This window comes from Equus caballus, chromosome 17 (genome assembly GCF_041296265.1).
Source record: "Equus caballus isolate H_3958 breed thoroughbred chromosome 17, TB-T2T, whole genome shotgun sequence".
Taxonomy (NCBI): domain Eukaryota; kingdom Metazoa; phylum Chordata; class Mammalia; order Perissodactyla; family Equidae; genus Equus; species Equus caballus.
In genome coordinates, this window is record NC_091700.1 from 42,298,886 (window position 1) to 42,321,611 (window position 22,726).

Below are 22,726 nucleotides of genomic sequence, written 5' to 3' on the forward strand. Positions count from 1 at the left end.
TCTGGTGGGTCTCATTCCTCTGCGTGTCCCATGTCTGTGCTCTTGTCACCTCTCCAAACAGGGAAGGCCTCAGGCGAAGGGTCGGTGTGGAGCCTCTGGGGTCAGGCTGCCCAGAGCTCCATGCTGACTTCTCCGTGCGCTCTGCTGTCCAAGTGCTGCTCCCTGGCAGGCACCAAATATACACATCACCTTACTGATGCCTCACTACGGCCCAGGTCATTCTTGTTTTATATTTGAGATAACTGAGGCTATCCCAGTTTAACTCTCCCAGACAGTGTGGGCTAGACCCAGGATGCAAACCCACAGTGGCCTGAGGCCAAACTCCTGCTCTTCTGCCCCTTTCATCCTCAAGGCTGTGAGCTCAGGAAGGTCCAGGGTGTCGGGAACTGCTTTGTGCCCTCCCCCACCACGACCTCGAAGGCCCCCGGGGGGTGTTAAGATCCTAGAGTGAAGCCAGCAGGGGTTGAGATCATAATGTTCTTGGACGAGGCTCTCGCCTAAAGCCAGGCGTCTGCCCAAGTGTTAGGATTGCCCTTGGAGAAAACGCCGAGTGGCACACGGCCCTTGCACAACTGTTCTTGGCTGCCAGCCTCCACGGGGTCTCGTCCTTGGAGGGCTCTGGGGAGGGCGGGTAGCCGTCCAAAGCCTGTCGCCACCCACACTGGTTTGTCTGTATGGGACGCAGCTGCTCGGAGCCATAGAGCGCTCTGGAAATTACACAAGACCTGAAAGTGATTGTAATAATCTGAAGGAAAATGAAATTGAAAAATCACTAGAATTCTTTTTAATATGAAAAGATAGTTGTTTCAAAATAGATTTACAGATCTTTCTAATCTACTATATTAGAAGAGATTAAGATTTTACATCTTTTACTTTTTTCTGTTTTATCCAAAAGACTATTGTACGTACAGTGTGAAGAATCACCATCTTTTCATCCATGTTCTTTCAGGAAGGTTTGGGATATTGTGGGAGGGCCTATAGTTGCATAAATGTCTGAAACAGAGAGACCTTGAAAAGGTAGACATGGTCTTCCTAAGAAGATTGAAAAGATTGAAGTGAACAACGACATAATTTTGGTTTTGAAACATGGAAAGTGCTATTACGTAACCACCATAATGAAAACAAGTAAAACAAAATGGTGAGCCTGGCCCGCACCGGGCCTCCGCAGACGACCCATCCAGCGGCATCAGTCTCCACTTTACGGAGGACACCGAATCACAGAAAGGTGGGTAACTTGTCCGGATCAAACAGCTGGCAGCAGCGCCGGGGTTTAAGGGCAGGTCTGACCCCAGAGTCCATGTCTGGAAACCAGGCTGCACATCCAGGCCACCTGCCGCCAGGCCTGCTCCTCAGCTCTCACCCCGGGGCAGACACTTCCTTCATCATGGCCCCCAAGGAAAGACAGGAGCCTGGATTCCAGTGCTGAAGGGTAACTCGGCAGAAAGATGTCTAAGTTTGCTCCACTTGGTTGTCTGGTGTTTGGAAGATCAATTAGACCAGTGTGTAGGATCGGGCACTTGATCCCGAATTTCTCCATCACTTTGAGCAATGCCTTGACTCCACGTGGGTATAAAGTTCAGACTAATTCTGAAACTGCTTTTGTTTCCTTGGCTTGCTTTTTCAGGTAGACATAATATTAGCTTAGACTTCCTGATAGGAGCGGTTGCTCAGCCAGCTGTTCCCCCATCGCACATTCCTCAGCAGCCCAGCGCCACGGGGCCACCACGTGGCGGTTCCTGATGGAACCGATTCCTGTCGGGGTCACCTAGTTCCTCATCTAGGTGCAGGATGTTCAATTACCAATTCCCGAAAATAAAGTCACAAAGCCACACAAAAAGTCACGATCCCTTTACCATCAATTAATTCAGTATCAATTGTCATTCAATCACTGCACTGCGAGCCATCTATGTTAGTTTAAAAAGCTGTGATCATAGGGGCCCTTTGGGAGAACGTGTTGTAATGCACATTGATTTATCCTTTAGGAAAGGTTGGAAAGAATGAGTTCACCTCGTTCTAGTTCTTCTGAAACTTAAAGCATAAGCAACCAAAATATTCATTTATTCAGCCACTTGATGCATTCATCCAACATTGAACTCATGCTCTGTGCCCCTTAGGGGTTGATCCAGGGAACAGAGCCGCAGAGTGACACGCTGGTGTTACTAGAGGGGTCGGCCCTTACATGCTGTGGGAGCTGGGTAAGCGGCCTTTGGTGCTGGGCCTCAGGGGACAGGGGAGGGAAGATAGACTTGACGTGGGAGCCCCCCACCTGAGGACACTCTACATGAGGAAGAGCTGGGACCCACAGAGACGATCTGCAGCCCGCACTGCCCTCCCCGCCTCCCAGCCTCCACCTTCCAGGATGTGGCCAACCACAGGACAGCACAGTTCACCACTGAGTTCCCCAGGCTGAGCCCGGATTTGGAGAAGCTGAAGGAGGAGGTGCGGGGGATTGGGTTCCCCTGACAGCAAGGCGAACCAGCACGTCTGCAGCAACCCTCGTGTCGACCTTCCCAGCGTACATGTGGCTGCCACTTTGCTTCCCCTTGCAACTCTGACAACTTTCTCTTGGGATGGGCTGAAATTCACTAATTCTGGAAACGTGTTCCAGCTTAGCTAAATCGACACATTACAAACCCACCACTTAGACTCTGTACTGCGGTAGTTGTCCCTACGTCCTGTGAATAACCTTTCCCTCCTGGGAACCTCTGTCTTTTCCTCTTCAATGACATGAGAGGTTTGTGTGAAGTCAACGGAACCACATGGACTTTGGGGACAGCCACACCTGAATTTAATCCCAGCTCCACTACTAGCTGATCTTGAGAATCACGGAGCTTCGGTTCCTGCCCATAAAATGAGGCAAAAAGAGGACTTGCCTCACAGGGTGTTTCTGGGAATTAACGCTCCCATATCAGCTTCAGCCACCCCAGGGGCTCACTGCCAGTGGAAGAGGGAATTCCACTGTGATGTGGAATCCAGGCAGAAGGCGCCATGGGGGCATGAAGCATGGCGGGTCAGAGAAGGACGAGGCATGTGCCCAGAGTGCTGGGCATGTGGATGTGGAGGGGGCCTGAAAGGGAGCCTTGAATGCCGCCCTGAGCTTATGCCATCATCAAGGGAGCTGGCCTGTAAGCAGAAAGTGACATGCAAGCCTGCAAGTCGGAGCAAGGGGCCTCTGGAGGAGAGCGGCCTGGAGTGGGGAGTGCTGGGTGAGGGGGCGCAAGACGGTGAGCACAGCCATTGCTGATTTAGTGCCCACTCTGCGTAGGCCCTGTTGAAGATGCTTCACAAGTACTAAACTCAGTCCCCAGAGCCACCCTATGAGGCGTGTGCTCCTGTTATCCTGACTTTACTGTGTGGAAACAGAAGCACAGAGAGGGTCACTTGCCCAAGACTATATACAGTGATCAGCTGGCGGAGCAGGATTCAAACCCAGGGCCCAGAGGCAGGACCCGTAGAACTTGTGAGATATTTAGGACTTAATGTTGACTGGGCTTAGTGTTGCACCATTTCTAGAAGATAAGGACGAGGAAGAGGATGCTTCACAGGCCTGTGGCTTGGGTGACCTTGAATTCAGCTCTGGACCAGCCGGGTGCCCAGTGCCTGAGACAGCTACCTGGAGATGTCCAGGCAGCAGTTGGACAGATGAATCTGGAGCTCAAGGAAGGCATGGGCTGGAGGCACTGATCTGGAGGGGGGGTCACCGAGATTTAGGAGCAGCTGAAGTCTGAGTGAGGAGGAAGTGATGCACTCCCTGCTGTGATTCAAGGCTCAGAAGCCACCTACACTTGTGTCTGTTTTCATCTGTATCTTTGCCTCATCGTAGCAGTCTCCTACTTGAAGACTTTCCCCTCACCTCCCGGTGGAGGCTCAGGAGGAAACCACCATGTTCCTCCCCTGTGGCCTCCTTCTGTTCAGTTAGAGGCGAGGGCTGCTGGGCTGCAGGATCCCCAGCTCCGCCTCCCGCCTCTGGGCACCACGGCCCCCACGTCCTTACTCCCTGGCGGCCATCAAGGTCTTTCTACATCTTCACCAGACCTGGACATGACAACTTCCACCCAAGTCTGTGTCTGATCAGTTAGCTATGTCAGCCAGAGCTGGTCGTTAGAGGTTTGGTAACCCCATTACCCCAAGGACCAGGCTGACATAACCTTTTAAAAGAGCGCCATGGGGACTAAGGGTGGTTGACATCCTGGCCATGGTCTCACTGTGCCCCCAGCCCCCACCCTCGGGAGATCCTGATGGGATCCCAGCTTCAGGACTGACCATGGTTCTGCAGCTGCGAGGACTCCGGAAAGAGGCGAGGCCCTGACTGCAGACTGTTGTTTCTGCAGGGGGCGAAAGAAGCTTCTGCCATTTTCCAGGCACTGAGCGTGACATTCACGTGGTCATGACCTGGCCTGTCTGTATGAATGAGACTCTGTGTGCCCAGGGTGTGGAAGGAAGGAGGAGGGCGTGCCTGCAGCCGCCCGGCAGCCTCTGGCAGCACCAGGCTGTCCTTCACCTTGACCAGGGACCATTTCCAAGCAGAGCAGCCCTTTTAGCTGTCAGTTTGCTGTGCCCGTCTGCAGCCAGGAAACACGCCTAGGGGAGAGGGCCAGGGCAAAGAGGGGACGCAGGCTTTCCAGCACCGTCAGTGTTAGGAGAGGCTCAGAAGCTGGCCCTGGCCCATGGCATGGAGCCAGGCTCTGGGCCAAGTTGCCTGTGGGGAGGCGATGATGAGCTCATGGGCCACCTCACTGGAGACAATCCCCTGGGTCCTGCTGTCCCTCCTCAGAGCTCCTCAGAGACCCCCACCAGCCCAGGAGGCAAGTCTGTGCAAGTCAATTCGCCATAGAACGGCAGCATCCCAGGACACCCTGAGGCCACTGGCTGTGGAGTTCGTGAAGGTGCAGTGTGCCTGCCCCACCGGTGAACCCCTTTTCTCCCTCCACGCTCCAGGAAAAGGGGGGCAGGGACAGGAGAGACCATCGCCACTGCCCGGCGAGCCACACGCTGCCCTAAACTGCGGAGTGGCAGCAAGGTTGGGTCTGACCCCACCCAGGGGCTGCTTGTGAAAGTCCAAAAGACTGCAGACCACCCAGCAGACCCCTGCCCCCACCAAGCCAGCTGATTTCCCCGGGTTCACAGCCTCTGCTCCCATCTGCGAACATCTCCTCCTGTCCCTTCCCAGGAGGCTGACCCACCGAGGCCAGCTCCCAGGTCCTTGAGAAGCGGCCGGATCCCCACAGAGTCAAGGGGAGGGGGACACACCTGGCGCCTTCCCGTGTGCTGAAATAGACGCGCAGGGGGCTCAGTCCCTCTGCTGCCCCCAGCTTGACACATTTTTCCCTGTGGGGCATTTTCGGCCTTAGGATCCTGTTAGCACACCCCTGCTCAAAAGTCTGATCCTCTGCATCTTTCAAGATCATACTGTATCAAGACCTACTGTATCAGTCAGCTCGAGCTGCCATAATAAAACACCACAGACTGGGGAGCTCAAACAACAGACATTTATTTTGCCCCGTTCTAGAGGCTGGGAAGTCCCAAATCAAGGAGCCAGCCTGTTAGGTTCCTAATGAGAACCCTCGTCCTCGCTTGGCAGACGAAAACCTTCTCCCTGTTCTCACGGGGCCTTCTGATCAGGGCCTCACCCTTATGACCTCATTTAACCTTAATTATTCCCATAAAGTTCCCGTCTCCATATACAGTCATTTCAGGGTTAGGACTTCAACATACGACCCTTAGGATGACAAAAACATTCAATCCATAACAGATACTTTCCTGCTTAAGTCACTCAAAATCTAGCTCAGAGTAAACTACCCACCTGAAGAGAGAAAATTCTGTTTCAGAAGGATGATAACTAGACAAGAAGTCACACAAAGTGACAGACTTGAGGTGCAGCAAGGACCATTGTGATGAGGCAGACAATTTCTTGGAAGGGTTCTGAATGTCACTTCCGTCTTGCTGATTTCCTTGCACATATCCCACGACCGCACTCCCGTCCGTCTTCACCTCAGACCGCGCCCTCTTGAGATGATGATCCGGTTTCTGTATATTCTCTGTGAAAGTTGAGCCCTGAAACCAAACTTTCTTCCTCTTCCCTCTCTACGTACTCACGCTGTCTCTTCTGCTCCAGGTTGGGGGAAGAGATGTCCCAGCGTTTCCAGGACTAACCCATCTGCCTTTGCCTTGAATGCCTTTCCTTCGTCTCTTCTTTAAATAGCTTATCCTGCTGCTTATCGGAGTCCACCATCTTCTTTCTTGCTCTGCCATCCATCCTGGACAGGTCGCCCTACCTAAAAACCCCATCCTTTGGCCATATTACCCTCTCCAGCCACAGTCTTTTTCTCCTCCAATCTTTTAAAGCCTAGGAGTGGCTTATACTCTAACTCATCTTAAAACAATCTCTTCTCTTGGCTCAGGATGACCAAATCATAGGATTAGAAGGAACTTGGGTTGGTTCAGACCTTTTCAGTTACAAGTGATAGAAAAACATCTCAAATTAGTTTAAGAAAAAAAAAATCATAACTGGGAATTCAAGGGTAGCACCAGTTTTAGGTATGGCTGGATCCAGGAATTCAAACCACATCATCAGGGCTCCCTCTGTCTCTCCACTGCCCTCTGTGTGGGTTTCATTCTCAGGCAGGATGTGCCCACATGGTGAGAAAGTGGCCATTGATGTTCCCAAACCAACACGCTTATGGCACATGATTCAGAAGAAAAAGAAAGACTCTCCTCTCTCCCAGGGTCTCCTGACAGCACTCAGACGGTCCCTACTTATATCTCATGCTCATCCTTGGAAAATGTCTGTTTCTATTTCAAGATATGCCCAGTCACATGCCCACCCTCAGGGGCAGGGGAGAGGGAAAAGATGTTGGAGCACGGAGGAATTGGGCATTGTCTGGATTGGGGGCAGAGTGGGTCCCCCGAGGAAGGGATGCTGACAGAAGACTCAGGTAGTCTTTCCTAACTGGGCCAAATATTGTCTCCCACTGATTTTAATGATCAGGGCTCTACACAGCTGACCCTATTCCTCTTTCTTCACACCTGACCACACCTCTTCTGTCGCCATCACCAATCTTCTCTTCTCTAGGATGTTTCAAAGGTGCAGAAAAGTCCAGGAGAGTATGGTCTGGCAAAATTACTCCTCCTATAAGGTTTGCAGTGCCCACTACCTGCCACTGCAGCATCCTGGTTCTCTGGACCCTCTGAGCACACATCTGTCTTCCCTTAGCCTATTCTTCATAGTTTACTACAAATATGTTCAATATAAAACATTTAGAAAATACAGGTAAGCAGAAAGCAAAAATATAATTCACTATGCAGAGGCAACAACTGTCAACAACCTCACTTCAGCCTTTTAATGCATAATTTTATTGACAAAAATAGAAACATCATATACAACTCAATAATAAAAAGACAAATAACCCAATTTAAAAACAGGCAAAAGACTCAAATAGACATTTCTCCAAAGAAGATATACAAATGGCCAATAAGCACATGAAAAGATTCTCAGCATCATTAACCACCAAGGAAATGCAAATAAAAACCACAGTGGGATGCGTTCACATCCACTACAATGGCTAGAATCAAAAAGTCAGATAATAACAAGTGTTGGCCAGGATGTGAGGAATTGGAACCCTCCTACACTGCTGGTGGGAATGTAAAATGGTGACACTGCTGTGGAAAAGAGTCTGGAAGTTTCTCAAATGATTAAACACAGAGTTAGCATATGACCCAGCTATTTCACTCCTAGGTATATAGCCAAGAGAAATGAAAACACACGTGTTCTCAGAAACATGTAATGAACGTTCATAATACCCAAAGGTTGGAAACCCAAATGTCCATCAGCTGAGAAATGAACAAATGTGGTATAGCACATAAAGTATTATTCAGCCACAAAAACAAACAAAGCACTGATCCATGCTACAACATGGATGAACCCTGAAAACATGATGCTAAGTAAAAGAAGTCAGACATGAACGATCACATACTATATGATTCCATTCATGTGAAAGCCCAGAATAGGGAACTCTATAGAGACAGAAAGATGAGTGGTTGCTCAGGGCTAGGGAGGGGGTTATGGGGACACAGGGAGTGATAACTAAAGGGTACAGGGTTTCTTTTTGAGGTGATGGAAATGTTCCAAAATTGACTGTGCTTATGGTTGCACATATCTGTGAAATAATAGACTAAAAGTCATTGAATTATACATCTTACATGGATGAATTGCATGGCATGTGAATTATACCTCAATAAAGCTATTAATTTTTAAAATATATTCATGATAAATACTGTTTTGTAACCTGTTTTACGACATTTTCTCATGAACACTTTCTATGTTATTTGATATTATTCTGCCTTTTAGTGGCTGCGTAGTATTCCACTGTATAATTGTGCCATCCATCCCCAGTTATTTCCAGTGTATCATTTTTACAAATCATACCACAAAGATTAGCACGCATTAAAATTTTTGCCCCATCCATGATTATCTCCTTGTAAGAAATTCCAGCAAAGCACAAGATCGTGTATCTTTCTGAGTTTACTATTTCCAAATGCTCTCCCCACCACACTGCTTTGTTTCCAGATCTTGTTCTCTTGCTTCTCCCAGCCTCTACTTCGGTGAACCCCAACTTTCTTCTTGGGTCTGGGCTCTTCTTTCTGATATCTTCCCAAGTTTTCAGGCAGTTCCTGGCAAGTGTTTCCAGTCATAACATACCACTTCTCTCTCCATTTCCAACTTCCTCTTGAACTTCTCTATGTTACACCTAACCATAAGCCCAAACTCACCATAACTTAAATCAAATGGGTTCACCCAAAACAGATTCCCAGCTTCTGTTAACTGTGCTGCTGTTTTCTCTGTCTTCCAGTCACAGTGACATGATCTTTAATGGCTCCCTTTCCTCTGCCTCCAACAAATAAATCCACGGCCTGGACTTCTCCAAGTGCCACCTGAAGAACCAGTCGGCCATGAACCGCCTTGAGCCAGCAGCGCTGATCCCACTGGCTCAAGTTTCTGTTTGCCCCGGTCACTGCCAAGTGTCCACACCCCTCACTATCCCTGGCCATCACCTGGCCTCCTTCTCCACCTGACCCTCCCTCCACCCCAATAAAAACACCTTCCTGGGGCCGGTTGCTGGTGTCTGGTTGGGTTCTGGTGCTCCCCTTTTGTGGCCCAGGGTTCCCGGGTTCGGATCCCAGCACACACCTAGCACTCCTCATCAAGCCACAGTGGGGCAGCGGCCCTCATAAAACAGAGGAAGATGGGCACAGATGTCAGCTCAGGGACAATCTTCCTCAGCAAAAAAAAGAGGAAGATTGGCAACAGATGTTAGCTCAGGGCTAATCTTCCTCACCCCTACACACACACAACAAACACACACACACCACCTTCCCGTATCCCTCAGGCCCACTCCAGCTCCCACTTCCACCGCTCTCCGCTAGACTTCTCAAGTCACTGCAGAAGTCACCCACCGCCTCACCGCCCATGTATCCGCCATCCCCCACCCTGGCTTCCCCCACCTCCCCGAAAGCGCTCTTCCCAGGGGCCAACCAAGACCTCAGCGTCGCCAGGTCCAAGGAGCGATTCTGGCCTCATCTAACGCTGCCTCCTGGCTGCAGGTGGCCGAGAGCCTCTGCTCAAAGCCCCGTCCTCTCCCGGCACCAGGAGCCTCACTCTCCCAGTTTTCTTCCTCGCTTGTCTTCTCGGCGCCCCCTCCTCCACCTCGCACTCAGCGCAGCCTGCGGGCTCTGTCCCTCCCCCGGCCCCGCTCCATCCACCCCTCCCTGGAAGGCCCGCCGTGCCGCCTCCACCCCTGTGACCCCTGTGCGCCCGGCGCCCCATCGCTGCGCCCCAGCCCCACTTCTCTGAGCGCCAAGCTCGCACTCCTGACTGTCGGATGGTCAGGGTCTCGCAAACCTAAGGCGCCCAAAGCAGAACCCGCATTCCTGACGCCCCCGCCCCGGACCCCAGGTGCTCAACAGCAAGCGACCAGGCTGCGGCGAGGCCTCCCTCCCGCTCGCCCGCGTTTCCCCCCCGAGTCCGGTCCCGCCCGCGCGCCTGCCCGCACGGCCGCCCCCGCAGCGCCTGCGCCCGGCCAGGCCGTCGCCCCCAGTCAAAGCGGGCCGGGCTCTCCCCAGCCCCGTCCCTCCAGGGCTCCGAATCAGGCCCGAAGCCCTCCGCAGTCCTCCCCGCACCCCGCCCCTCCTCCCTCGCCCAGGGGGACCCCAAAGACCGCTGCTCCCAGGGCCCGCGCCTCTGCAGCAGGAGCCGTCTGCGCACGGCCGCTCGCTGTTCCCGGGCTCCGCCCTCCGCCCTCACCGCTCATGCCTCCAGCCGGGCCGCGGACCCCTCCCCACCCCCCCCCCATTACGCTGCTCCGCAGATTCCCCCTACCCCCCGCCGGGCCGCGGACCCCCGGGCCAGCGTGTCTAGTTTCTTATCCACGTCCCCAGGGTGCCGCCTGGTATCGGGGACACAATAAATGAACAATCTAGCAGTCGATACTTTGAATGAACGAGTGATTCATTCTTTGTGAATCGTCATTTCAGTTTGTCTTTCCCTTATCACTGCCCTGGCCACCACTGCTGGGTCACTCCCTGCCACTCTGGCCTTCTTCCTGCTCAATTTAGTCACATTCTCTGTCCCCTTCTCTCATTCCCCACAAATGTCACCGTTTCTCAGACCTCATCGCTTCTCATTTTGAACCAACCAGCAGGCATCTAACTCCCCCTCTTGCTCCCTCACACCACACTGATGCTGGAGTGATTGTTTAAGGTACAGATATGATTGTGTCACTCCTCTGCCTAAAACCCTCTGTGGCTCCCTATTGGGGCTTGGAATTGTTCCCAAGGCCCTTCCTGGTTTCACTCTCCCCTGCCAACCTCCTACTTTGTCGGCTGATGCTACACCAGACACAGTTCCCTGAGGGGCCATACTCTCCTTTCATGTGCCCACCCCCCAATGCTCCCCCGCCCCCGATTCCAAATCCCATGGAATCCAACAATGCTCAAATTCTGGTTTCACCTGCATCAATTTCTGGGCCATGCAGCCACCTGGTGGCTAAAACAAATAACAATCTTTACTGTTTTCTTCCTCCCAAGACCCTTTCTTTTCCATGTTATCTGGCACTTGGGTGGGGTAGAAGTAAGACATTGATCAAATGACTGGGTGACAGGAGTCTGGGAGGGATGCCTTTATTGAGTGTAAAGAAATCAATAAGGAGTGTGACAGGGCTGAATCTCACCATGGGTAGATTTAATGAGGATAATGTGAGGTCCTACACCCAAGTCCAAAAGCAAAACCCGAGTCTGCGAGTAGAAGCTCTGGCACTCAGACAGGGTTCCTGGTGCCCCGAGTCTGGCCGCACCACCTCTTGCCTGGATTCTTGCAGTACCTTCTTGTCCGGAGCCCTGGCCTCTAGCTTCTCCCCATGCTGGAACTTGCTCCGTCCGGCCAGCAGTCATCCCCTGTGCAAAAGCGTCAGGACCTCCTGGGGAGCTGTCGAGAGGACACTCACACACAGCTGGAACTTGGAAGGGACGTGGGGTTGGAAACAGCTACCAGCCCTTTGGTGGTTCTTGAGGTCGTGGAGAGGATGGGGTTCCTGAAGAGAGGGAAGCAAAGCAAGAAGCAAAGAGGGCACAGGGAGACTCCTGGGAGGAGAGCAGGGAGACGAGAAACCTGGGAACTGTCGTGAAAGCCAAGGCAGGAGTTTCCAAAGCACAGGACGATGCACAGCACTAAAGGCTGCAGGGACCAGGAAGAATGTGGCTGCCAGGAGTGGGGAGAACCCTCCCACAGGGAGAGTGAGGCAGAAAGGCAGCAGTGGTTTGAGGAGTAAACGAAAGATGAAGATGTTGAGGAAGCTGCCACAGGCTTTCGAGTAATGAAGGGAAAGGAGCACAATGGGTAAAGGTTTTCTGAAGCTTGGAGAAATGTATCAGTTAGCAAGTGCTGCGGAACAAATCCCCCGAAACTCAGTAAGTTAAAGAAAACCAATTATTTTTTCTTGCAAGTCTGTGGGTTGGCTGGGGGTCACCCAATCTAGGTAGGCTGCCCGAGGTGGCTCTGCTCCTTGTGTCTGGTGATGGCAGAAATGTAAAAGAACACGTTCTGAGACTTCATATCAGAACTGGCATGATGACATTTTCTCTTCATTCTGTTGAACCCAGAATCAAGGGTGGAAAAATATACTCCATTCACTGATGGGAGAAACTTGCAAAGCTATATGGCAAAGGATGCAGACACAAGAAAGGGTGAACAGTTGGGGCCACTGATGCCTTCTACCATGAGAGACGAGCAGAGTTGGAGATGGAAAAAAAGAAGACATCAGAGAGGGAGAGACTCGACCAAATTTAGTGAATACTGGGAAAATTATGACAGGCACTGAATTTGGAGAAGAACCAGATTCACGTTCTGGCTCTGCCAGTTACTAGCAGTGTGGCCTGGGGTAAGTCATCGAACCTGAAACTCCACTTTATTTTCTGTAACGTAGAAATGATCATCCTTCCATCATTGTGTGGAAACTAAAGGAGGTGATATAAAAAGTGCTTTATCATAAAATGCGAACCTCTGTATGATGACACAGCAAGTTTCCAGGGGAGGTGGGGCTGTCATGGGACAGCAGGAACACAATGGCCACTTTCAAGTACTGAAGGGCATTCATGTGGAAGCAGATGAGACACAAAGAGGTCTGTGTTCTAGACCAAGGACTAACGATGGACATGAGGGAGGGACGGGGAGGGGGAGGGGTTATGCCATAAAAATAACAGTGTAGTAATGAGTCGAGTTCAAATGTGGCCTTAGAGGGCCAGGCCTGTGGCCAAGTGGTTAAGTTCACGCGCTCCGCTGCAGTGGCCCAGGGTTTTGCTGGTTCGGATCCTGGGTGTGGACATGGCACCACTCATCAGGCCACGCTGAGGCGGCCTCCCACATGCCACAACTAGAAGGACCCACAACTAAGATATATAACTATTTACTGGGGGGATTTGGGGAGAAAAAGCAGAAAGAAAAACAAAATAGATTGGCAACAGTTGTTAGCTCAGGCGCCAATCTTTAAAAAAAAAAAAATGTGGCCTTAGGAGGTGGTGATTTCTTCATGGCCAGGGGTGTGAGGGCAGGGCTGGCTGACCTGTCCTCTTTAGAGGACAGTTGAAAGGGAGATGCAGCAACTCACGGTGGGTGGATTGATCAGTGGTTCTCAGCTGAGCGCAGTCCCCCACCCCAGCTCCCCGGGGGGCGCATTTTATTGTTCAGATTTCTGGGTGATTCAAATGGCATCTGATGGGTGTGGGCCAGGGGTACTATATCTCCAACAATGCTCAAGATGGTCCTAAACGGTGGGAAATGATCGCACTCCAAATGCCATCAGTGTCTCCATGGATGAACATTGGACCAGGTGAGTTCAGAGTCAGAATCTTGAGAGTCCAAAGAAATGCATGTCTCATTTTTAGCAAATGTAACCCAGCAAGCCCCCTGTTCTACGCTTCACTGCCCTAACTGGGGAAGTCGTTGACTTCAGAGGACTCTTAGGTACGATTAACAAGCATGGTCACAACAGCAAAACATCATAATCCATTTCAACAGTAAAATTATCCTTGAGGGCCCAGCTGGGTGGTACAGCGGTTAACTATGCATGTTCGCTTTGGTGGCCTGGGGCTCGCTGGTTCAGATCGCATGCGCGGACATGGCACTGCTTGGCAAGCAATGCTGTGGTAGGCGTCCCACATATAGAGGAAGATGGGCACGGATGTGAGCTCAGGGCCAGTCTTCCTCAGCAAAAAGAGGAGGAGTGGCAGCAGATGTTAGCTCAGGGCTAATCTTCCTCAAAAAAAAAAATTATTCTTGAAGTTTTATAAAACAGTCATAAATACACATGATTGTGTAAAGGGCTATGAAAAGGTTGTCAGGTACATAAAGCATCAATTATTCTAGCATGTACAGGGAGCCAACTACCCTGCTTGGAGACCCCACATTGACTATACAGTCATCGTGCTAGCTGAAATGAACTATTAGGACACAGTTAACAAACTGTTATTTGGCTTACCACTTAGAATGCAAAAAGGCTCTTTGGAGATTTCTGTTTTCTTAAAAAAGTTGGCTAGGCAATTTGAACTAGTGCCTCCCCCTTTTTCCATCAGTGTTCACATTTTCTTGAGTTAGGGGCTTGGACCAAAGCAGTAGATTCAGTAAATATATGCTGCTGCTGCTGCTGCTGGTGTCTCACTTGCTGTGGCATTTTTAAAAGAAAGGGCCAACCTTGCTTTCTCTGTGTCATCCTTGTCTCCCCTCAGCTCATCCAGAACCTGTGTCATCAAAAGGCAGGGGGAGCGGTTGGCCAGAGAATGCCTAGCAGAGCGGGTGCCCCTTCCTGCAGGTGTCAAACCATTACCAGGCCCCTAGCAACGACTCCTTAGGAAGAGTTCTCGGAACGATTGGTCTGCAGGCCCTGGTGGGATCCGGTCCCAGCCCATCCCCAGGGACCAGGCAAATAAGTTCAATAAGGAAAGGAAAAGTAATCATAGCATACAGCATGACAAAGCCATGAACAGCATTTACATAGTCATAATAAGAAACAGTGGCTATGGATGCAACCAAAATAAAAGTGCAACAACATCGGGAGGATGGAAAGACGGAAGTGTGTGGAGAGGAGAGTGAGGTGGAAGAAAGCTCTTCCATAACAGAAATTCAAAATAGGACACCTAAAAGTGAAAAACCATTAAGGGACAATACAGGCATGTGATTTAGAGATAAATAGAAGGGAATCAGCTGAAACAGCCAAGCGTGGTTGCCCGTGGGGAGGGTGGGATATAGGATTGGGAGAGACTCCTGCTTCAAAGTGAGGTTTACGAAGCTATTTGATCATTTAAAATGCGTAGGTATAATTTTACTAGGAAATGACTAAATTTAAAATAATGGAAATCTTTGAATTTAGCACTGTAACCCACGTTAAAATCAGACAACTTGTTAACATGTGTATAGGACAAATGTGCACTTACATTAAAAACAGAACTGAAAATGAAAAAAATCCTGATACTGCTGGATCGGGCCCTTGCCACGTTCTGAACCAGTATTTAAGAAATCATTCCACCTTCCCGACTCTCCCGTTTCCAGATTTGTAAAAGGAGTGTGCTAAACAGATGAGATCCAAGTTCCCTTGAAATCCGAGTCTATGTAATTGCAGCTCATTGAACACATTTTTACGGGCCAGCTTCTAAATTAAAACTTGCATCAGGTGCTGCATTTTAAATGGGCCTCCCTTTCAACTGGTACTGATTAATGGGGCTTGTTTTACTTGGGGCCAGGATATTCAATAAATCAGCCTAAATGCTAGAAGAGTGCTGCACAATATTAAATAGATCCACTGGATTTTTAATGGTCAACAGTAATTGCATTAAAAATATCAAGGACTTTAAGATTCATGTCAAATGCTGATACAAGAAATTAAAGGCCTACTTGGTCAACCAATTAGATAAAATTGATCATGCTAAACAGTGTGCTTGATCCTTGCGAAACGAACTGAGTGAGTGTATGCCAACTAAGGCCATGAGGCAGGCGTTTCACTTTTCTACACTGGGAGGCAAAAAGAATAGACTCAATTCTCTGCTCCAGAGAGAAGCAAGTCAGGTTGGCGCTACATGACATCCAGCTGTGACCAACGCCCTGCCCTGCTCCCCCCCGCCCCCGCCCCCGCCCCCACATTTGAACTCTTGATTGATTTCTGTATAGCCTGGGTAAGTGTGGCAACTCTTCAGACCTTCCATTACCCTTTGGAAACAGGTAGAAAAAATTACTGCAGGTTGAGAGTGTTTAAAAAATAGTCTGGCTGATTCATATCTATCAGTAACCTGAAAAACAGAAATGAAACCAAGCAAAAGCTATGGGTTATAAGCATTTCCCCTCTAAGTTAAAATAGAGGAGTGCTTTTGACTCATCCATCCTAAACCTCATTTCTTTAAGGCATTTGACGATGACACAGTGGAATTTGTCATTTGCAGATTTTGGTATCTGACCATGAAAAAAGCCTTAGGTGTCACCGTGGTGCTAGATGAACGGCCCTCAGTCTGACCCACTCAGGCAGGTGTAGGGAAATAAACACTGATACTCGCTTGATGGTTTCTGTCAGTGGCTCTCAGCTGGGGTGACTTTGCCCCCTAGGGAACATCTGTGGTTGTCATACTGGGTGGAGAGTTGCTACTGGCATCTAGGAGGTGGAGACCAGGGATGCAGCTAAACGTTATAAAGCGCACGGGACGACCCCCCCCAGCAAAGAATCACCTGGCCCAGAATGTCAGTATCGCCAAGTTCGGGAAACCCTCATCCATGTTGATTTTCCTGTGTTATAAAAACAAAAGACAAAACTCTAGCAAGGCTAGTACAGCTACTCTAGAATATCAGTAAAGATATTTTCTGACACATCCTTCAGGTAGGATCTGCAATAACTCATAGCTTTAACCTTGTGCTAGGAGGTAAAGGTCCACTTGTCAACGCTGGAAAATAAAGCTTATTTTTGCAGTCTGCTACTGAACAAATTTATTTAAACTTCTCAAAATTCAATTTTATGAAATTTGATAGTAAAAATTTAATTTCTTTTATTTTAAAAAATGTCCAAAGCAAATTACAGTTTCGATTTAGAGCAGAGAGTCTCGCACAGCGTGTGGCCTGTGGGTGCTCAGGACTAGAATGAATGGTACCATACACCTACATGTCGGCCTGAAACAAGAGGCCTAAGCTCCAGAGTCAGCATGTCATGGAGGTGGCCTGAGCCGTAACTCAGAGTCACCTTCTCTGGGAGGTGAAGCAAGCCTCCGCGACCCGAGTTAGGACACTTCCTTCACTGTGTTGCACAACGGGCTGCAGTACAAGTGGTAGGAGACCCATATGCTCAGCTACAAAGAAGTTAGAAAACCCACAGAGACTCTGGGCCAATACACCTCCCCTGCTAACCAGAACTGGGTCACCCAGGTTGGAGCAGCTGGTTATCTTTTCCTACCAGGAAAAGTATCACAGGCAAGGAGAACGAAGAAATCTGACCATCAAAAGGTACTGAAGTCAATGAAACAGACTGGTTATAAAGTCTCTCAGAAGGAGGCGTAATCATAGCTCCCTTGGCAATGGCTCTGAGAGGCTCTCTGGCTGCCTCTGAAACACCGGTCCTGCCTGAGCATGGACGTTTTTTCAGGAAGTGAGGATGTGCCCCAGAGAGCAAACGTAGAAAAGATGCAAAGGCAGGCTCTAACCTAGATCTCACAAGAGGACTGAATTCCTTATGACCAAGACTCCGAGTGTTAATATAGTTAATCCTGCATCTTGGTACATGAGTATTTGTCATAACTATTTCTTTATACTTTTTTGATATGTCTTAAATACGTTATAATTTAATGATAGCAAAAAAATGAAAAGACTTCAGGAATGTTACACCTGAATGAAAGTACTAACCTGATGCTTAATCCTAACAAGCAACAGTAACAGCCTCAGCTAGATGCCAAGTGGCCGCTAACGGCAGGACCAGGACTTTAAAAAATGGTGTTCAATGCTGCTTGCTCTAGGGTGGGTCAAAGGCAGAGTGTTGTGGCAGATCCTAAAGCAGAATGTTCATGTGTAAAATGAGGAAGATTTATGAGAGAAAGGTATATTTTCAAACTCAATAAGTAACGGAGGAAGAAAAACCCAAAGAAAAGCTGGATAAACTAAAAGGCTTCAGCAGTAATACAACACAGCAGTACACACAAACCTGTGTGCATCTGACGTGACAGGTGTGGAGTGAACCTGGCCCATGCTCACCCCACCTCGTCTCAGCATACTCTACTGTCCCTTGGCAGTAAACAAATGCAAGCTATTCTTTTCAAATTACAACTTACTATTAACTTCCCAATCTTTGAAATTAAGGAAGACATTGGATATTTGTTTAAGTGCAAATTCTGATTTCTCAGGCTAAGGGATGAAGCCTCTTGACTGTGAATTGCTAGACTTAAGTCAATTTTGCTGCCCTGGGGGCTCACGGTACAGCTCAGCTCTCTGTGGGCCTCCCCACTCACTTCCCTTCCCTACTTCCCAGTGGGACCGTCCATCTAAGCCATTACTTTCTCTCAGAAGTTCATCTCATCCCCACCGCTTGTCCGGCCCCTCCCTGTGCCCCGTTCAGGACCCACCATAAGCACCTCCACTTCTACTAGGCCCTTTCTCCACGCTCAGCAGAGCATATGCTTGGCCTCTTTTGTGCCACCACTGCTCCTATACTCACATCTGCAGGGTGGTTCTCAACCACCAGAATCCCCGGGAAGGTCTGTGAAAATGCAGTTTGCTGGGCCCCACTCCCAGAGATTCTGACTCAACAGGTCTGGGTGGACCCTAAGAAGGTGCATTTCTAACCAGTCCCCAGGTGATGCTAATGCTGCTGGTCCAGGGACCCCACTCTGGGAATCATTCTCTGTTACTTGATTACATGCTTGTAGCTTCCATGAGACTGTGAGCTCTTGAGATCAGGGTGTGCTTGTTACACATCTCATCTCCAGGGTCTAGCCAACATCCAGGAGTCATTTGATCAATCAACAAATATTCACTGAATGCCTATTATGTGCCAGGCACTGTTGTAGGCACTGGATTCAGCAGTTTAAACAATTTATATATAGATATATAGAGAGAGCGCTTTCCTTCTGGTACTACATAGTAAACTCTCAATAAAGGCTGAAATCTGAACAGTTGTATAGAAGGAAATATGGCCTTATCATGACCATTTTAATGGTGCTATGGAAATATCAATTTTCTATTTCCTAATTGTAGCTTTTCCTATTTGTATGTTTCTCCCTTCTGATATCCCCCCCAATGCCCAAGACATAAATCCATAAACCTGGCAGTATACCAGGCTTTGGGGTCTTACAAAATATTTGTTGATTGATTTACAAAATATTTGATGTAGTTGACATATTAGTAAAAAACAACAAATCTAAGATGAACTTAAGCATGTATAATCAATATATTAAAGCAATTGGAGGACGTAAGCAAATCTCAGTATTTTCTTTTTTTTGTCTTCTTCCCAAAGCCCCCCAGTACATAGGTGTATATTCTAGTTGTGCGTACCTCTGGTTGTGCTATGTGGGCGCCACCTCAGTGTGGCCTGATGAGTGGTGCCATGTCTGCGCCCAAACCCTGGGCCGCTGAAGTGGAGTGTGCAAACTTAACCACTCAGCCATGGGACCAGCCCCTCAGTATTCTCATGTTGAGCAATATTGAGGAATTGGTAACTACTGGTTTTCAAATTAGCCTTAGTTGTCTCTAAGGGTATCTTTCTTCCCCTCCCTCTCTATTCTATACCCCGCATCTTGTGTTAAAACAACTTTGGCAGTTCTCAACTGCCTGCTATGGTGACTTTGATCTCCCAGGGGACCTAAGCAGGCTGCTGTACGAGCAGGCGCATCGGGGCAACATTTGGATTGTCCTGTGTACAATTCTGAGAAACTGGCAGGAGGCCTCGTGAGGCCATGGAAAGGAAAGGACAAGAGCAGAGGCAAAGCTGATCACTTCTCCACGGTCAGGGGAGCCATTCCTCAGGACGTCACACCCCAGGCCTGGGAGCCATGGGCCATGCAACTCCTCACTAACTCCAGGAAAGTAGAAAACAGGTACCTCCATCTTTGGACTAATCTTCTGCAAGTTTCTCAGCAAATAAAAATGAGAGGACTCACAAAACGCAATTTAGAATGTAACTGAATTGACCCCAATGTTTACTTTCAAGATTTTTAGTATTCTTAAGGTTTGCAAACTTTTTAAAAGGCCTTCCATTCAAAGCCACGAGACACTCTGTGTTAATTATATGGAGGGAAAAATGGGCAGCATTTACGAATGGAATTCAAAAGGTAGTTTCAATGTTCCAGATTAAAATATGTCTTCTCTGTTAACATCATACCCAAATTTGAGAATCATTGTTAGTGATTTCAAGGGTCGGTGATATCAAATAGTAATATTGTCTCAGAATAATATTCTCTTCCTATTACTACCCCAAATCAGTAATATAACACCCGAGTCCAAAATCATTGTGATTTCTACATATTGAAAGATTTAAGAAAAATTAATAACTTTGTTAGGAATATACTTTTATAATGGAGACCAGGGCCACCAACTTCATTTTTAGGATTCAATTCTAATGAAGTAAATTTTGATTATTAAAAGCTTTGGGTATAAATGTGTACTTTCGATGAGCCACACACTGACTTAAGAAGGCGAAGTCATCACTTATTTCCCTGGAGCAACTTACGAATTATCACCTTCATAACCCAAAGGAATCACTACTTAAAAAGTGTGCAATTCGCTGCTGAGATGTGACTTCCAGTGACCCAGTCTCTTTCACACTGGCTAATATAAGGCTAAGACAAGGAGAAATCAGTTCCCATGGGCAACAGTTAAACTGGTCTCATTACACTATTGCAACCCCATTTAGTGTAATAAAAGAACATAGCACTATCATCTGGAAAACACAAAAATAAATCTAAAATAAAATATTCTTATTAACATCACTCATATGCTAGTAATAAATTAGCATCCTTAAAAAATTTTTCAATTCTTCACAAAATCCATCCTTATTTTCTGAGTTAACAAGGCTGAATTTAAAAAGTACAACAAAAAGTCTCGAGGCCTTCACTCCGGTGTAGACGGGACTTCTCAGTGTTTTCCAAGACGCAGCTTCTTGTTCTGGTGCTGCTCTTCATCCGGGGCCTCAGGTCTCAACACACCGTCTAAGCGTCCAAGAAGAGCTCAACGTCAGGAAAACTTCCCTTCAAAACCGCGGGCATTTGTTAAAGTCATATGCGTTGTAAGGTCAAAATAATGCTTTAGTTATTGAAAAGGAACATCCATTTTACTTTATCTTAAGATTCTCAACTGTTGGAGAGTAGATTCTAAATGATTCACTCAGGTAATATCGTATCTGACCTTTTAAAAAGTGGATTCACTCAACAGTGTATAGCCAACAATTCACACAACGTTTTTGGGGAAAAGTCATTACTGTGATTAGGCTGGAAGAAGCAAAACGCACCTCCTCATCCTCCAAGGAGAGGAGGGAATGTCTGCGGGGCAGGAGGAAGCGGTCCGCCACCCCCGCACTCCTCCCTGGGAGGAAGACAGACTTGTCCCATCGGTCAGGCGGGAGAAGGGCTGGGCTCCAACCTATTCCAGTCTTTTGATTTTAGTAGCTTTATTGGTACAATAAACTGTGCATGTTTAAAGTGTACAATTTGATGAGTTTTGACCCAAGCACACTCTGAGAAACTATCACTAGAGTCAAGATGATGAGCAATCCATCACCCCCAAAAGGCTCCTCCTGGCCCTCTGCTTCCCGCCCTTCCAGGGCCCTGCTGCCCTCCAAGCCCGTGTGTTCCGCTCTGCTCTGTCTTCCTAGTCAGAGGGACCTGGATCAGGGCGCAGCCTCGCCTTCTGGAGGCAGATCCGGAAAGCCTCTCTCTCTGATATTATTATGTGATATTTGAAACATTAAAAAAAAAATACATGTAATACAGATGGGAGTTTTAAAGTCTAATAATAAAATGAACACTCAAGAACCTATGACCCAACCCAAAAACTAGAACATTTTCACTTCCTGCGTACTGTCGAAACTTATCCCCTCCCTCTTTTACCCTCTTTTAGAGGTAACCACTCTCCTGAATTTTGTGTTTATCATTCCATTACTTCTTAGAAATAATTTTACCATAAAACTAAACAATACACTATTCGGCTTCTTGTTGAACTTTATATAGAAATTGTATCATAATGTATTTAGTCTTCTGCAATTTGACTTTTTCATTCAACATTATACTTCTAAGATCCACCCATGTTTAAGAATGTAGATGTAGTTCATTTATTTTTCATGGCTATATGATATTCCTCTGTGGGAATACACCATAATATTTTTACCTAATCTCCAGAGATAAACATTTCCGTTATTTCTAGCTTTTGTTTTTAAGAACATGCTGCAATGAATTATTTGTCTCTCATTTTTTTTAAAGATCGGCCCTGAGCTAACATCTGGTACCAATCTTTTTTTTTTTTGCTTCTTCTCCCCAAAGCCTCCCCAGTACATAGTTGTATATTCTAGCTGCGGGTCCTTCTAGTTGTGCCATGTGGGACGCCACCTCAGCATGGCCTGATGAGCGGTGCTGGGTCCATGCCCAGGATCTGAACTGATGAAACCCTGGGCTGCCAAAGCAGAGCATGCAAACTTAACCACTCAGCTACGGGCTGGCTCCTCTCTGTCTTTTATACAAGATGCAAGAGTTTTTCTAGGGCATATACTTAGAAGTCAAATTGCTGTGTCATGGAGTACATGCATGTTCAGCTTTCCAAAGATATTAAATTGTTTTCCAGAGTGGTTGTATAAATTTTAAGTACAATCAGCAATATATAAAAATTCCTGGGCCAGCCCTATGGCTGAGTGGTTAAGTTCCCACCTTCCACTTTGGGAGCCCAGGGTTTCGCTGGTTCAGATCCTGGGCACAGACACAGCACTGCTCATCAGGCCATGCTGAGGCGGTGTCCCACATGCCACAACTAGAAGGACCCACAATTAGAATATACAACTATGTACTGGGGGGCTTTGGAGAGAAGAAGAAGAAGAAAAAGAAGACTGGCAACAGATGTTAGCTCAGGTGCCAGTCTTTGGGAAAAAAAAGAAATTCCTAATGATCCACATCCTCACTAGCACTTGGTGCTGGCAAACTTTAATTCTGCATCTCTAATGGTGTAAAACATTGCTTC

At 47.9% G+C, this 22,726-nt stretch overlaps 1 protein-coding gene across 2 annotated transcripts in view; it reads right to left on the minus strand.

Moving 5' to 3' along the window:
* Positions 1-15,331: 15,331 nt before the first annotated feature.
* Positions 15,332-22,726, minus strand: part of CDADC1 (cytidine and dCMP deaminase domain containing 1) — a 52,792-nt gene continuing 45,397 nt past the window's right edge. The window contains exon 10 of one of the 2 annotated variants that reach the window (XM_001490197.6): positions 15,332-20,712. In XM_001490197.6, coding sequence (XP_001490247.2) covers positions 20,639-20,712 — 74 coding nt within the window. In that variant the 3' untranslated portion in view covers positions 15,332-20,638. Of the gene's footprint in view, positions 20,752-22,726 lie in introns of both variants that reach the window. The other variant, XM_014732084.3, reaches the window with a different exon arrangement.